Source organism: Malania oleifera, chromosome 12 (assembly GCF_029873635.1).
Source record: "Malania oleifera isolate guangnan ecotype guangnan chromosome 12, ASM2987363v1, whole genome shotgun sequence".
Lineage (NCBI taxonomy): Eukaryota > Viridiplantae > Streptophyta > Magnoliopsida > Santalales > Ximeniaceae > Malania > Malania oleifera.
Genome location: NC_080428.1, coordinates 11,701,899 through 11,719,590, shown reverse-complemented (window position 1 = coordinate 11,719,590; position 17,692 = coordinate 11,701,899). Strand labels below are relative to the sequence as shown.

At 36.6% G+C, this 17,692-nt stretch overlaps 1 protein-coding gene across 2 annotated transcripts in view; it reads left to right on the top strand.

Moving 5' to 3' along the window:
- Positions 1-14,798, top strand: part of LOC131144928 (protein RRC1) — a 71,716-nt gene extending 56,918 nt beyond the window's left edge. Inside the window, exons 12-18 of one of the 2 annotated variants that reach the window (XM_058093890.1) lie at positions 598-656; positions 785-869; positions 1,010-1,147; positions 1,545-1,769; positions 1,926-2,728; positions 3,430-3,596; positions 14,024-14,798. In XM_058093890.1, the coding sequence (XP_057949873.1) occupies positions 598-656; positions 785-869; positions 1,010-1,147; positions 1,545-1,769; positions 1,926-2,728; positions 3,430-3,596; positions 14,024-14,319 (1,773 nt within the window). In that variant the 3' untranslated portion in view covers positions 14,320-14,798. The remainder of the gene's footprint in view (positions 1-597; positions 657-784; positions 870-1,009; positions 1,148-1,544; positions 1,770-1,925; positions 2,729-3,429; positions 3,597-14,023) is intronic. The other variant, XM_058093891.1, reaches the window with a different exon arrangement.
- The last annotated feature ends 2,894 nt before the right edge of the window (positions 14,799-17,692 follow it).

Here is a 17,692-nt window from a genome sequence, read left to right as displayed (position 1 = left end):
TCTCCCTACCACTTGTACTGCCACTAATAGTAGCTAGATCACTCCTTATTGGTTCACTATTTTGCCTTTGTTGCAGGTGCTCAAATGACCTCCTCAACAAACAAACCCACCCCCTCCCCCCCCGGCCCCCCAAATTTTTTTTTCTCATCTCTTATTTCTATAGGTGCTTAGTATGATTCCTAACTTACCACAAATATGTCATTCCTTAATTTATCTTTTAAACCACTCATCCACCTTAGTATTCTCGTTTCAACGATTTTTATTTTTTGGATATGTTGTTTCTTAGCTGCACAACATTTGATCCATATAGCATAGCTGGTTTTATAGCCGTTTTGTAGAAATTTTCTCTTAATTTTAAGGGTATTCTAATGATTACACAACATTATGAGCACTTCTCCATTTTACCCAACCTGCTCTAACTCTTAAGTATTATGTATTCTTCAATTTCTCCTTCAGCTTCAATAAAAGATTTAAGTTGTTAAATTATTCTATCAAGTGGAGTTAAAGGAGTTAAACTACAATTGGCCATATATCATGTGTATCTCTATGTGGGGAAAGAAAGCATTTTGAAGAATTATTGTGCATGCATGAATGCAGGGTGATACTCTTCAGAGATGGCGAACGGAGCCCTTTATTATGATAACAGGAAGTGGGAGGTATAATTTACTACTATTTTATTTTCTGATGCCTGTATATCTTGCAGTGTCCATATATTCTTTAAAATAAGTTGGGTGAACGGATACATCCCAGTAGCATGTAACTGTTACTGCTTCTTGTTAACCAGGTGGATGCCACCCCCTCTGCCTGTGGCAAGAAGTCCAGAGCATGAAAAGGAGTCTGGCACAACATTTGCTGCGGGAAGAAGCAGGGTATTTGTTTTGCATTTTGCAGCGTGAATCTTGTTAGTTTTTGGCAACTAGGATATTGTGGTTCTGCCCACGTCTCATTCTAAATGAATGCTTTTTTATTCCTGATTTAAATGTTTCTTTTTTCGCATTAACTTCTACAGCGTGTGGAGCTAGAGCGAACACTGACTGATCCACAAAGGGATGAATTTGAGGATATGCTACGTGCTTTGACGTTAGAGAGGAATCAGATAAAGGAAGCTATGGGTTTTGCATTGGATAATGCAGATGCAGCTGGAGAGGTGATCATTATATCTGCACCACTTTGTGTTCTAAGCTACATTGACGGTACTCTGTGATATTCTAATTAATAGCGCTGTTATGTTGCTTAGTTGAAGTTCCTAAAATTTATATGCATTCACCTGTCAGCATGAAAGTTTTCATAATGATTATCAATTGCATCTACTGGACTTCTTTTTTTGGTTTGAACTTTTAATTGCACGCACAATTTGTAATGAGTCACTGGGAGATATGTATTCATCTTTGTAAGTATTAGCTGGGCTCTACTTCCACATGAATATGAAAATGAATGAGAAAAGAAAAAAATAAAAATAAAAAAAGGCTTGATTTCGTTTTTTTTTTTTTAATAATTATTTTCCTCTGTGATTTGATTGCTTACATGATTCTATATCATTGCAGATTGTTGAAGTTCTAACCGAATCTTTAACCCTTAAAGAAACACCTATACCTACTAAAGTTGCAAGGCTCATGCTTGTCTCTGATGTTCTTCATAATAGCAGTGCTCCTGTGAAGAATGCATCTGCATATCGCACCAAATTTGAAACAACTTTACCTGACATAATGGAGAGCTTTAATGACTTGTATCGTAGTATAACTGGAAGGATTACTGCTGAGGCCCTTAAGGTCACAGACTGTAATTTCTGTTTGCTTTGTGCCTGCTTTTTCTTTTGTCCTGCAATTTTTTGCTCATGTTTTTAAGTTTTGTTTGTTTGGAGGGGAGGTCATATTTACTTTTCTTTTGTTTCTAATATCATATGTTATTGACCTGATGTCCTGCAGGAACGAGTTCTTAAAGTTCTACAAGTGTGGGCAGATTGGTTTCTGTTTTCAGATGCATATGTCAATGGTTTGCGGGCCACTTTTCTTCGGTCTGGGAACTCTGGTGTCGTCCCTTTCCATTCTATATGCGGTGATGCTCCCGAATTGGAAAAGATAGCAAGCTCTGAAGATATGGGTGATGGGGATAAGATTGACCAAGATGCTGCATTAGCAATGGGCAAAGGAGCAGCTACAAAGGAGCTGTTAAATCTTCCGCTGGCTGAGTTGGAAAGACGTTGCAGACACAATGGACTATCCCTGGTTGGTGGCAGAGAAATGATGGTTGCACGGTTGCTTAGTCTGGAAGAAGCGGAAAAACAGAGGGGCTATGAACTAGATGATGACTTAAAGTATGCACAGAGCCATGCAAGTTCAAGTAGATACTCTAGTGGTCGAACAGAAACAAATATTGAAAAGGAGCAAGTGGGATTGTTGGGATGGAATCACTATGGTGAGGATGAGATTGGGTCACAAGCAAAAGCTTCTGTATCTTTGGCCCCTGGTCTTCCAGTTCCACAGCCTGAACTGAATGTCTTTGAAAAGAAGGCAAAAGTTGAACCCATTCTGCCTGCTTCTAAATGGGCCCGTGAGGATGATGAGAGTGATGATGAGCAAAAGAGAGGTGTTAGAGGTCTGGGATTGAGCTACTCCTCGTCTGGAAGTGAGAATGCTGCTGATGCTTCTGGTAAGGCTGATGAGTTGGAGTTTGCATCTGAAGCAAGCATTCCATCGCACTCTGATAGTGGAATGAATGAAGAGCAGAGGTTGATTTTTCTTCCATTGTTACTTAGATGCCTTAGTTTTATTTATTTTGGAGATGGTGATATTGGACACCATTTGGAAATAAAATTAGTTTATTTTGTGTCTAATTAGTTTTTCATATTTTCAAGTTGCTCTAATTAGTTCTTCATTAAGTGGGGGATGTTAGTTTTGTTGATCCCTATATTTTTGTTTCAATTTTATATTTATTCTTTAATTTTGTTTTGGGGGGTTTGTTTTAATTTTTTTTTTTTTCCAATTGCCCCAATTTGGGTAACATGTGATTTTAAAATGCAATATGGATTTCATTTTCATTTATGTTACATTTGGTTCCCTGAATAGCTGTTCCTAGGATTTATTTTTCACTCAGTAATAGTTATTCCTTGTTTAATCCTTATTTTTCATTTCAGCATGGAATTGAGAAAGCAATAGGCATTCCTATGGTAAAATTTGGGAATAGTTATTACTTATCTATTCCTTATTATGGAGTGATAAAAATGTTTGTGTTGTTGTTTGACTTCTAGTAATAATTTATTTATTTTTTGTATAAATAATCAAATCATTCTTTTGTAACAACTCTATTGCTAGGAATAGGCATTCTGCAAACCAAATGTTACCTCTGTTCCTATTCTTGTCACCATGTATAACATATGTAGCTGGTGGTGTGATTTACCCTGTTGGTTCCTGACCATGTTGTGTCATACAGGCAAAAGTTGAGACGCTTGGAAGTTGCTTTGATACAATATCGTGAATCTCTTGAAGAGCGAGGAATTAAAAGTTCAGAGGAAATTGAAAGGAAAGTTGCAGTTCACAGGAAACGACTTTTATTGGAATATGGGCTGTCAGATTCTGGCGAAGATGTTCCATGGAGCAGTAAGTACTCATTAAGGAAATGGAATTTTAATATCTTTTGGCATTATAACATAATCAGTGTTGGTTAATGCTTAACCAACATAATCTTCGCTCTTGAAGAGCGAAGATGTTCCATTGCTATTTTTTCAATTTAGCAGTGTGTTTGGCATCGTATTTTTAGTTTTAACTTGAACTCCTGGGCTCGTCTAAAACCTTGGTAATTGTAGAATTCAAGTTATTGCTATATATTGTGCTTTTAACCATTTGGAATGATTTAAAAACTGTTCTACTGGCTAAATTGTAACATTTACAAATTTCCAGTTCAGTGATTTCTCTCTTACTAATTAAATTCTCTAAACTAATTTCCATAAGGTTAATTAGTAAAGAATTGAAGGGAACAAAGAGATGATAGTCTGAAGTGAGTGCACATGACGTAAACTTTAATATTTAAAGCAATAAATTTTTGTGTTAAGTAAATAATCAGGAATAAAATGCTGCATCATTGAAAATATTATTTGTCTCACATCTGATAGTTTATCAAGACTCTAAGCTACAACTTATGTTAACTCAGATCTCTTACCCCTTGAGGCATCACCAATGAACTAAAAAATAAGAAAATGATTATAAATACTAAAAATAATTCTATTTTACTCTTCTAAATAGTCTTATATAATTACAGAAAAACTGTAATTTTTTGGTGCTTCAAAATGCAACCTTCTAGGATCAAAATTGCAATGTGACGTGACTTTCTGATTCTCCTCTTATATGCTTATACAATCAAATGTTGGCTGTGAGAGGATGCTTATAATCTTATGTTCCTCACATATACCCCAATAGGCCTCACTAATTCAATAGTTAAAAAATTAGCTCAATCGTGGTTTCCATTGTGCATCATTTTTCCCTAAGTTGCTCAATTCGTCATGGCATTATTGACACTTATAAGCCACCTTCTTCCTCTAGGTCTATAAACAACAACAATAAACCAAGCCTTATGTCCCACTAGGTGGGGTCAGGTACATATTTCCTTTTTTGCCAATTTACACGTCCATGGCAATTTCTTTGAAAGCTGTGTCACGGACCCCCAAATTAGGCTCAATGAAGGTCCGTGCAGAACTCGTCGAGAGCTCTCCCCCAACCGAGTCAACTGATAAACACAAGTTCAACCCTGCAGACATGAGCACCAACTAAGTATCAGCAGCCACTAGAAATGAGAGCTGTGTCTAGATAAACGACAATAGAGCATATAGGCAAGACACTCAGTACAAAGGATATTCATAACACAATAGGATACATCTCAGTCTCAGACGACAAGACATGACAATGAAAAGGACTACTTGTTTTATTTCATTCAAATAAAAACCATACATGCATCGTCACAAGTAATTCAGATATCCATTATAAATTCCTGTAGAATACATGTAAAGCCATCTCTCCTCCGCATTTAACCCACATTACATTGTCACCCCCTAACACTATCCTTAAGGGTGTGCAAAAGTTATCAAAAGACCAAAAGCCGAACTGAAACTTGAAAAAAATCAGATTTGGTTTGATTTTTCGGTCTTTGGTTTGAGGTTTGGCTTTCAAATAGAAAACCGAACTGTAAAAAAACTAAAAAATCGAAATAATTAATGTAATATATTAATTTTGTATATATTGTTAAGATTTGATTAAAAATGAATGACCTAACTTGAAGATGGGTCTCTCCCTCTATTTATAATACAAATTTAAATACACTCTAATGACAATAATACCTTTACTAACCCTCACTAATTAACATACTAACACACTCAATAATAATTATAATACTAATAGACATATATAACCTTTAACACTCCTTGTGAAGCTGGAGCATAAATGTCATAAGCTCTTAGCTTGTTACAAATGAACCTAACCCGAGCACCCCCAACGCTTTGGTAAACAAATCAACAAATTGCATGTCCAACTTCACTAAGCGGTTTATAAGCTTCTGCCCAAGTTTCTCCTAAACAAAGTGGCAATCAACTTCAATGTGGTTTGTCTGCTCATGAAAGACAGAGTTGGAAGCAATATGAAAAGCAACTTGATTATCACATATAGACTTCATAGGCTAAGAATTCGGAAAGCCCAATTCTTCCAACATGTTCTTCAACCAGACAAGTTCACTAGTGTGAGCCATAGCTCCATATTCTAATTCAGCACTTGACCTTGCCACCGCAGTTTGTTTCTTACTTTTTCGAGAAACCAAATTGCGACCAACCAAAATACAGTACTCGGTGGTGGATCTATCGGAAGGTGATCTAGCCCAATCTACATTTGTATATCCATAGTTATAAGTGTGACCTTGATCACGGTATAAAAGACCTCTCCTAGGTGCACCTTTGAGATTTTTGAAGACGCGAATTACTTTGTCCCAATGACTTGTCATTTGAGAATCTGGAAATTGATTCACAACACTTGTTGCAAAAGATATATCTAGCCGAGTAACTGTGAGATAATTTAACTTTCCAACGAGTCTCTGGTATTGTCCAGGATTAGGTAACAAATCACTCATATGTGAACTTGCTGTTAGGATCCATGGGTGTATCAACCAGTTTAGATCCATCAAGCCAGTTTCATATAACAGATAAAAAACATACTTCCTTTGTGACACAATAGTTCCGATGCGAGATCTCGCTACTTCTATACCCAAGAAGTATTTCAACAGTCTCAAATATTTGGTCTGAAATTTATTCTAAAGAAAAAGTTTGAGACTTTAAATACCTTTATCATCATCACCTGTAATAACAAAATAATCCACATAAACAATAAGAAGGATCCTACCCGATGAAGTATGAGGATAAAACACGGAATGATCCACGACCACAACACAGTCGAAGACCAAACTCTAAGTACTACAACATTGAAACGACCAAACCATGCTCTGGATGATTGTTTTAGACCATATGAAGCCTTCTTGAGCCGACACACTAAGCCTGACTTTTCCTAAGCAACAAACCTAGGTGGTTGTCCCATATAAACCTCCTCCTCGAGGTCACCATGCAAGAAGGCATTTTTTACATCTAACTGACGCAAAGCCTAGTGGCAAGTAGTGGTCAAGGAGATGAACATGTGTATTGATGTAAGTTTGGAAATTGGAGAAAAAGCATCGGAATAATTTAGACCATATACTTGAGTGTATTCCTTAGCAACAAGATTAGCCTTTAGATGAGCCACAAAACCATAAGGGTTGACTTTCACAAAGTAAACCCAACAAAAACCAATCACAGACTTGTCAGGAGGAAGAGGTACCCCAAGTATCATTGTCATGTAAAACATTCATTTCTTCAACCATAGCATCCCTCCACCCAAAATGGGCTAAGGCCTTCAAAACAGATTTAGGAAGGGTAGTAGATGACAGAGCGGTGACAAAACAATAATAGGAGGGTGATAAGGAGTCATAAGAAACATAGTTGGAAATTGGGTGTTGAGTACATGTGTGTTTACCTTTACGAACAGCAATAGGAGGATCAACATCATGGGAAGTATGATCATCGGATGAGGAAACCACAAGCGTGGTAGTAGAAGCTAGAGGGGACTCTATTCCTTGGAGTCGCCATCCTGAATACACCTGCAAATTAGTATGATCAAGGAGAAGGACTTGAACTACATGGAGACTTAGATGGTTGGTTGGGCAAGGACAACAATGTAGAATTTGGAAGATTAGGCAAAGGAAGAGACTCATTGAGCTAAAAAAGGCTTAGTGATTGGGTGTAGTAAGGTGTAGACTCAAAGATGGTAACATCGACAGAAACAAAGAAGCGATGCAGCACAAGACTATAACAACGACATCCCTTTTGAGTGTACGAGTAGCCCAGAAAGACACATTTTATTGCATGATGATCCTACTTATCCACCCCAGGAGTTAATTGATGAACAAAGGACACACACCCAAATATACAACGAGGAAGAGAAAATAAAGGTGAACTAGAAAAGAGAATGGAGTAGGGAATTTTACCACTAAGAATAGAGGATGGCATTTTTTTGTTTAGATAACAAGTAGTAAGTACAGCATCACTCCAAAGCACTTTAGGTACTTGCATTTGATAAAGTAATGTGCGAGCGATTTCAAGAAGATGTCTATTTTTTTGCTCTGTAATCTCATTTTGTTGAGGAGTGTGGACACAAGATGATTGATGAACAATACCAAATTGAGTCATATGAGTAGTGAATTGTGCACTGAAAAACTCTTTAGCATTATCACTTCAAAGTATTCGGCAAACCAAAATGAGTCTTTATTTCAGAACAAAAAGCACAAAAAGCACAAAATACATGAAATAACTCATAGTGATCTTCTACTAAATATAACCAAGTCTTTCTTGAATAATCATTTTCAAAGGTTACGAAGTACCTGAACCTCAACTTGAACATAGCCCTATTAGGACTCCATACATCTGAATGAACTAACATAAATTTATTGACTCGGGAAGAAAAAGAAACACAATGATTCTTTCCCAACTGACAAGACTCACAATTGAGACTAGACACATAACTCAAATGAGGAACAAGTTTTATCTTTTGAAATAAAGGATGACCCAAGCGACAGTGAATTTGGAAAGGTGTGGCAGCAGTAGTGCAGGCGGTAGAAGGAGATAGCAGCTCAAAGTGATAGAGTCCACTACCTTCACGCTCTCTACCAATCATCTTCCTCGTCTTAAAATCCTAAATAACCACAGAATCAAGGAAGAATGTCAATAAACAATTCTTGTATTTAGTAATTTTTCTAACAAACATAAGATTGAAAGGAAATTTGGGAATATATAAAATCGGAGGAAGAGAAATGGAAGAAGTGGGATTTACAATCCCAATTCCCTTGACTACACTAGTGGATCCATCAACAAGAGTAACACAAGGTGAATTTACAAGATATTGAAAAGTGGAGAAAAAGCTAGGTATACTTGTGATATGATCAACGGTAGTGGAGTCCATAGACCCGAGGACTAGGACGAGAAGTACTGGATGATAGGCATATTGTGTGCTTACCTGATTGGGCAAGAGATGCAATGGGAAGAGAAGCTTGTTGTGATGTTTGATACTGCTGGAACTTGGAATATTCTTCATCTGACATAGAGACAGTATGTTGTCCCCCACTCGACCCCAAAGGTGAGGAGTCAGCGGTGGCTGCATTGGTTGCCTCCAAAGGTGTGAAAGTTAGGGGAGGCTGCATTGGCAACACGTGAAGGTTTGCTGTGAAGATCCTAACACTACTCAATACTATGATTATTTCGTCCACAATGAGTGCACCTGCGAGGAGTATATCTACCTCGTCCATCTATACCACCATGACTACTCAAACCACTGCGATAACTTTTGCAGTTGTTTGGTAGAAAACTAGAATCACTATGTGTAGCAGAGGCTGTCCTCTCAGAGCCAAATGCAAGAACAGGAGAATGCGTGCTAAATGAAGCATGAAGGACACAAGAATAAACATCAACAAATTGTGGCGGCTCGACACTATTGAGTATTTGGGACCGAATTGCCTCAAAATCAGGTCTCGAGCTTGCTAGAACACGAAGAGTTGTCATTTGCTCCCTTTGCTTTTGCATCTCACGAATGTTAGCAGTTATAGGTTGGACGATGTTAAGCTCCACATGGGTATGCTTCATCTCTCCAAAATAATCTGCCATGATCCTATCTCCTTCTTGTAACTAAAAGTACTCCTGGGATGAATCATACATATGTGTAATGTTATTGGAGTAAAGAAATTTGACATAAAATCAAATCTCCTTGCACGTATCTAGATGCATACATGTTCGTGCAATCTATGGCTCCATCTAATTCCATAAAAGGGAAACAATCAGGGTATCTTCCTAAACCCACACGTCTTTTCTCTTCTCATCGGAAGACTCAGATTGGAGCAAGTGGTCAGATTTCCCTAATCCTGCTAAATGAGTCCAAACAACTTTAGACCATCAAACATAGTTCTATCATTTGAACTTTTGAGTCGTTATTTGTGGCAGCGATGTAGGAAACAAATTTTTGGGATTCATAGATTCCATCCCAACACTCACAAATCAGCAATCACACCAAAAACTAGAAGAACAAGCAAAACTAATCGGGACAATCACAAACTATGTGAAGCACCGACTTTTGACACAATGACAGGCGAGGTGAACAACTCACTGATGGATATAGCGCTGCCACAGCACTCACAAAGAGCAACCGTACCAAAGACAAGAAGAACAATCAATAATCAGAACAATCACAAACCATGTGAAGCACCAACGCAACCACGGACAAGGTGAACAACTCATTGACGGATACAGCACCGCCACAGCCTCACAACTGAACATACTAATGTTGCCATGGCTCCAAAAAACTCACAAGGAAGCCTTCACAAACCCTGAACAGAAATTAACGGAATACCGCGAGTGCATGGTCGAAAAGGTTGTTTTTTTGTGCAAAAAACTGGCCAAACAGCTTGATAATATAGTCTAAAGAAGGAATTAGAGCATGGCAGAAGAAAAAAAAAAAAAAGGTAAAAAGTGGCCAGAACTGTTCTCATGCGCCAGTGTGTGGGCTCAGCCCTGCCGGCATTTGATCGGTGCATGGGGGCCCCTCAGGCGATGGGGTTTTGTGGGGTGGGTTGTCGCCAGGGGGGGGGGGGGTTTCTGTTTAGTATGGGATGGAGGAGGATTAGGGAAGAACAGCTGCAAGAATGGTGTTTTGCAGCGACAGCTGAGGGAAATAGGGTTTAGAGAGGATCATGCTTTGCTACCATGTTAGATTGCCACTTTACTTAAAAGCTTAAGCTTGGTTGTGGGCCAAGAAGCACGTGGAGAGATAAACACATGATAAATAACACCCATGCTAGGGAACACAATAATTTTTTAAAGCACTACATAATAAACAAAGGCAACAAGACTAGAGCCTAGGACCTTTTGGTAACCTTGCTTTGATACCATGTTAAGATTTGATTAGAAATGAATAACCTAACTTGAAGATAGGCTTCTCCCTCTATTTATAATACAAATTTAAATACATTCTAATGACAATAATACCCTTACCAACTCTCACTGATTAACATACTAACACACTCAGTAATAATAATACTAAAAGACATATATAACCTTTAACATATATTATACATCATATTTCACACAGTATCAGGTAAATCCCCTTTTCATCTTTTTTATCTTCTGTACTTATTTTTATTTACATAAAAGAAAAAAAAAAATTTGGAGAACTTAGACCTTTGCTGCTGTCTGATCGTCACACCACCATCGTAGCTCCGATTGTGGAAGTTGGAAGCTGTCCCTCTCCATCCTCCATCTATTTTCCTCTCAGAGAGAGAGAGAGAGAGGCCAGAATTAAATTCTATTTTATTTTGGGGCTCGGAAGCAAGCGTGGGGGAGGTTGCCTCCTTTAGAAACTTCTTCCCTTTTTGATGCTAGTAATGAGCTGCATAAGCCAACTGCTGGTTATACAGGAAACCAAATTGCATATAAGTCCTACACTTTTTTCTAGTGTCCCTAACAGCTCCAAAATAATATGAGCTATATTGCTTTGAATCTCTATGACATTATTCTCCCATTTGGTGCCGACAGCAGCCCAATCTATAGAAGAAATTATTTCCACTGCTTGTCTTCCCAACAGTTTCAAAACACAATCACCCCCAAGTCAAAGGCAACAGTTCAACCCCTCTGTTCCTTGCTCCACTCTTGGTAACTAGGGCTGTCCTCCCCCCTCATCTCTCTCTCTCTCTCTCTCTCTCTCTCCAAGTTACTGGCTCCTAGTTCTCTATAATTCTAACTTAATGGGTTTGATGAATTCAAGTATCTGGACAAGTCACTTACTCTCTGTGTGTGTCTTTATTTTAGTGTTGTGTTGCTGTAGGCTGCAGCTTCTCCTTTTATTTTATTTTTCTACCACTGCACCTCCAAGTCACGTGCCTTCCATTGAGTTGAGCTTAGACTTACTTGTGCCAAGACAAAGGCTATTATAACGTAGCAAGCCTTGGATTTAATGGAGTTAAATTTGTATATGAAAAATATAAAAAGATGAAAATAACTGAATCAAACTGTTGAACTGATGGTTTAGGTTTTTGTTGAATCGACGGTTTACAATTCGGTTTCGGTGCAGAATTTGTATGATAAAAGTAATATGGTTGGGATGTTCGTTTAGGCCATAAGTGAACCGAATAGAATCAAGTTCTCCCTAGCTATGCTTTTAAATTCTTATCTTCTGCAGGCGCTTTGCTAACTTTCCTCGAATATGCTCATTCCTTAATTTAACTTTTAAATTTTTATCACTTATCCACCTCTCCATTCTCATTTCGACAACTTTTACTTTTTGAATATGTTGTTTCTTAGTTTTCCAACATTATAATCAATATAGCATAGTTGGTCTTATAGCTGCTTTATAAAATTTTCCTTTTAATTTTAGGAGTATTCTATGATGTCAAACACACACGAAGCACTTCACCAGTTCACTCGCTTTAATTCTATGTGTATCATCTTCTTCAATTTATCCTTCATCTTGCATAACATATCCAAGGCATCAAAATCTAGTAGTATTGCTAATTTCTTGACTATCAAGCTTTATCTTTTCTCCAATATTCATCCTACCATGATTGTAATTGTATTTCACATATTCTATTTTATTTCTACTTATACTAACCCTCTAGATTTTAGAACTTCTTCCTTGGTTCCAACTTAGGTTCTACTCCACCCCTAGTCTTATCAAGCAAGACAATATCATATGCAAATGACATGGACCATGGAACCTTGTTTGTATACTTATAGTAAGTTCATCCATCACTATTGCAAAAATATTAGTGCTTAAAGTAGATCCTTGATGTACACATATTTTAACTGGAAATTCCCTAGACCCTCCCATTGAACTTCCTTGGATACCCTTTCTCTAAGCTAATAAAAATTATGTGAAAGTCCCTCTACTCTTCCATTAATCTTAAAAGATAAATAGTTTATGTTGTCAATCTTGCAGACATAAAAGTAAAATCGAATTGATTTTTTGAGATCCTTATGTCTAGCCTTAGTCTTTTTTAATTTTCTTTTCCCATAGTTTCGTTGTATAACCCATAAGGTTAATTCCACAATAAATATTATGATTTTGAATATCTCCTTTATTTTTGTGTATAGGTATTAAAGTTCTCAATTTTTGTAGTTGTGTTAAATAAATTAGTTGATCATATAATTCTGTTATCACCTAGCCGTTTCCAAAGTTGAACTAGGATGCTAACCGTCTTTCTTAATGCAAACTTAACTTCATTAACTCTAATTTTGTGAGTAAATCTCAAATTTTTTAGCTTTTTCCTCATTTATCAATTTTAAATTCAAGTCTTTTACTTGGTTTTCATTAAATAACTTATTAAAGTAAGTTTGCCATCTTTGTGTCTTCTTTAACCAAGACACTATCATCCTCATTTTTTATACATTGGACATTACCCTAAGTCCTTTTCTCTAGGTCGATCAACTTTTGAAAATTAGATATTAGGATTCTTGTTTGGTTCAATTTCTCAAGATGCAAACTAGTCGCATCACTCTCTTAATACTTGAAAGCAACATGAGGCTTAAGTACAGATCAATCCATAAAGTTTCATGTGTTTTCATGCCTTCATTCTTGTATAACTGCATAGTATTAGTTTATTGTTTCAAACATAGCCTAGAAAGGGTGTTCATGTTTAGAAATGCTTCCAAGGGTGAGGTATTTCACTGGGTGGGAGAATCAGTGCATGCCTATAAATGAATTTTGCTACTTAGATTTTTTTAATTATATTTATTTATGTTTTTCTTCTCAATATCAAATTAATCCATTGTAATTGCGTGCATGGATTTGTGTTAATTTTATCTGTATGCCTCTTCCAACACCATTGTCTCCAAAATTTTTTATGATATTATTAAAAACTGGACAAAAGTCCTGTCATTTGAATGTTGTAAGATGCATTGATTTTAGTGTTCCAGCGGAAAATTCACAGCAAAAATTATAAGAGCCTTAGTTTTCCTGTGTATTGGGCCATCATCATTTATGGTGCGTCTGTAGGCTTACTAGCTTTCTTGTTCTCGACCCATATTTTGATTATTTTACGTCAAGGATCCATGCCCTTCTCTTGTGCATAGATGGTGTATAAGATGTAACTCCAAATTTTAGAATCACACTTTGTGAGCAGTGAGTGCATTAAATAACGATAAGAGATAATAAATTACATTCAAATAATACTTCATTGAAGTTTTCAAATCATTATATAATCATAAGGTGAAGTAGAAGGTAAACTGATTTAGCAGGGACAGAGAGCATCATTTTTGCAGTTCTCTTGATATATTTTGATGTTTGTCTTGTATTTAAATTGTTTGTAGCGTCTCTCTCTCTCATGAATTTTGTCATGAAATTTATGGACGCTAGCAATTAGTACTCGATATTTTATATTAATGATGTTTAATGATTTTGCCCCCTCTGAATTCTTGAAACTGCAGAGAGATCCTTACAGAGGAGGGACAGGAAAGATGACGTCCGTGAGTCTTCAAGAAAGAGGCACCGTAGTCAGAGCAGAAGCGAGAGTCCACAGCGCAAGTCATCAAACAGAGACAGGGAGAAGGAAAATGACATGGATAGGGATCGGGAAAGGCACCGTGACAGGGAGAGAGACAGAGACAGAGCTCATGATCTAGAAAGTGAAAGGGGAAGGGACAGTGGAAGTAGAGAAAGGGATGATCACGACAGGGATAGAGGCAGAGATAGGGACAGGGAGAGAAGAAAACGAGTGAAGTGAGTTTCATTGGATTGCATTGCACTGAAGGGCAACTCAGTCACTGCAAATGAAGGATGTTCAAATCTGAATGACCTGATTATTGTCTCATGTCTTCCAAATTGGGATGGGATGATTTGACAATGGAAAAAACTGATATCATTTGAATTAAAGGTGGATTTGGGCTTTTGAGTACTATCTGTGGCAAGCTTCTATGACAGGAATATGTCATTTACCAGGAAACATCTCTTCAGAGAAATTCTGGTTCACGTCATCCTATACTGTCGCAAGATGTAGTTTGTTTATGTAGGTTACGAATGACTTCACTGTGCTCCAATGATTAAATGATCCAGAGTGTATTAATGTTGGTTATTTATGTTGGTACTGAAGAATTCAGTTTTTTGTGTAACTACTGAAAGAAGCCCCTTGTGTACCATTTTTTCTCTCCCTCGTTTTGGGTGAAGATTCAGCATCAATCTATAGTTGGTAAATGTTCTTAAAAATGTCCTCTTTTCTCCTCTTTGGGGAGTGTATTGTTCATGTGGCTGGCGCATGTTTGTGAGACCTAATTAAATTTTTTCGTAAACGTAATGTGAACCTGTTTTTTCAAGAAACAGTTGCTTTGTCTGATTTGAGTGAGCACTGAACGGGAATGGCCATGGGATTATGGTAAACAAGGCACTAAACTTCACTGTTTTGTTGTTTGTATGTGTTGCGAGGGCCAAGGATTGTGAACATGAGAGTTCTTTTATGATCCATTAACGTATTGGAATCCTTCCACTTGATGGTTGGGTGGAAGACGAGGCTTGTAGCCCCATGCTGCCAATCCTAAGCATAGGAGCTGGAGCTTCCAAGGTTCTAAAGATCCATACTCAAACCCGGGGGATGGGAAGGGATATGAGGTGGAAGACGTGATATTTTTCATTGTGCGATTCAGGTTTTTCAATCATCCAAAAAAAAAAAAATCTAGGTACGTTGTGTCATACGTTCGAATTATGGGAAGGATGGATAAGGATACCGAGCGAAGGATTTCTGTCGTGCAAACTGCAGTCTAGTCTTTTCAATCGGCCAAGAAAATAAAAATTCTGTTATGTCTCTGTCTTATGTGAAAAACCTTTGGCAAACATCATCCCTCTCCCTCTCTAATTGTCTTTTCCGCGATGTTTGGTTTTTCCTCTTTTATTATCGTTGTTTCACAACAGTTAATTATTTGTAGAGTTACTTCTCTCTCTCTCTCTCTCTCTCTCTCCTGATCTCGCAGCCTGGGGATTCAATTGAAATTGTTGGTATCTCTCCACAGTTGATATTAATAGTCATGATGACGAGGTGATGAAGTATGCAAAATCCAAGCTGTAACACAACTTCAAACCAAGAGCTATTGCCTAAAAAACATGATGGAGCTATTCAAAATTCAATTCGATCCCATTGTGGCCGGATCCGGTTGGTTCGATTCAAGTCTTAAAACTGTAGTTTCAAGCATTAAATGTTGAAACATTAGGGAACAGCTTGACATATTATGTCAAGATCACGAGCCATCATTGATTCACCTAAACAAAAGCCATGGTTACAAGACGAAGAACCTCTCCAGGCAATTGTGTGACGAATTTGTCCAAGCATGTGATAGAAAATCTATTCTTTTCGGACGTTATTAAAGAGGATATTGTTTGTGTCCAATAAGAGAAGTATTTATATGCTATTAGATGTGAGATCTATTCTCCTCTTATTACTTTCTCCTTTTTTTTTTTTTTGTATTTTAAAAATATAATCTAGAAAAATTAATTTGAAGATAATTTTAAAAAAAAATTAAAATTAAAATGACTAATACAGTAGGTTAGCCAAGAAATCAAACTCCTTTGTACAATATGAATATATTATGGAATGAAATTACCACAAAATAGAAAACGAACTCATCAATTAATAGTTAATACTATACTATTAAGGTTCTCAAAGCTAGAAAAGGAATGATGGAAAGTTCTCAATGATCAATTAAAGTTTAAGCAACAAAAAAAAAATAAAAAATCATAGGTGATGATGATAAGTAGCAGTAGCTATTATTTCTAGATGCTAGACTGTAGGCTAATTAACTGTAACCATTGTGTTGATCCTAGGCTCCATCAGGTTACACCCCTAGGGGTGTCAAGCCGAGTCGATATAGTGGCATACTCGAATTCGACTCAACTTGACTCAAAACTGTTAAGTTTGAAATTCGACTCGAACTTAATTAGTTTCAAAATTATTAAATTCGAACTCAATTCATTTACAAGTTCTTGAAACTCTAAAATCAACTCGAATATGTGTGTGTGCGTGTATATATATATATATATATATATATATATATATATATATATAATTTCACTTAGCATGAGACTGTGTTAGAGAAAAAAAAGTCTTGGTTTGTGGTCTAATGTTGCTTGGCTAAAGATAAGTATTTTGGAGCATGCTTTTGTTGCTTGGCTAGCTATGCTTAATAGACTAAATATTAAAGATAGAATTTTAGCTTAAGGCAAATGTAATGATGCAAAATGCGTATTTGTGAAGATTACACTAAAACAAGGAGTTACATGTTCTTTGAATGTGCAGTATGAGACAAGTTTATCAAAAATCACATAAGAAGTTAAACCTACAAGGAGTTTTGCTAATTGGGATGATAATCTCACAAGATTATCTTATATGGAAAATTTGAAATAGTAAAATGACTTGGGCAATAACAATTTATCATTCTTAAAAAGCTAGAAATGATTTGATTTTTGAAGGTACACCAACTTACTTTGATTTGATTGCAAATCAAGTTGTTAATGATGTTGCAATTATAGGCTTGGAGTTCAAAGGTTTTGGATTTCTAAGAGATAATAGTTAAAAGCTCATAGGAGAATAGATGACAACTACTTCAGAGTTCAATAATTAATAGGCCAGTCCGGTGCACAAAACTCCCGCGTATGCGGGATTCGGGAAAGGGGCTGACCACAATGGGTCTATGGTACGCAACTTTACCTTACATTTTTGCAAGAGATTGTTTTCACGCCTTAAACCTGTAACCTTCAGGTCACACGTCGAAAATCATATCGTTGCGCCTAAACTCCCCTTCAGAGTTTAATGATTAATGTGCTTCATAATATTGAAAAGATAACTTGATTTGGCTTAGGCAATTATTTTTTGGATTTCAAATTTAATTGCTTAGGAGTTAAAAGACTTTGAATTCATCTTTATATATTAGATCAATTTTGTCATTACTTTTTTAATAGTTTTGCTTGTTTATATGATAGTTGCTCAATCGTATACTCTAGTGGACTGAAACGCCTTTTTTTTTTCTTTCACCCCTTTTCATATTAATATATTGGTGCCTAATTCTTCCTTAGAAAAAGTATATATAATATTAAATATATGTATAAAATATATA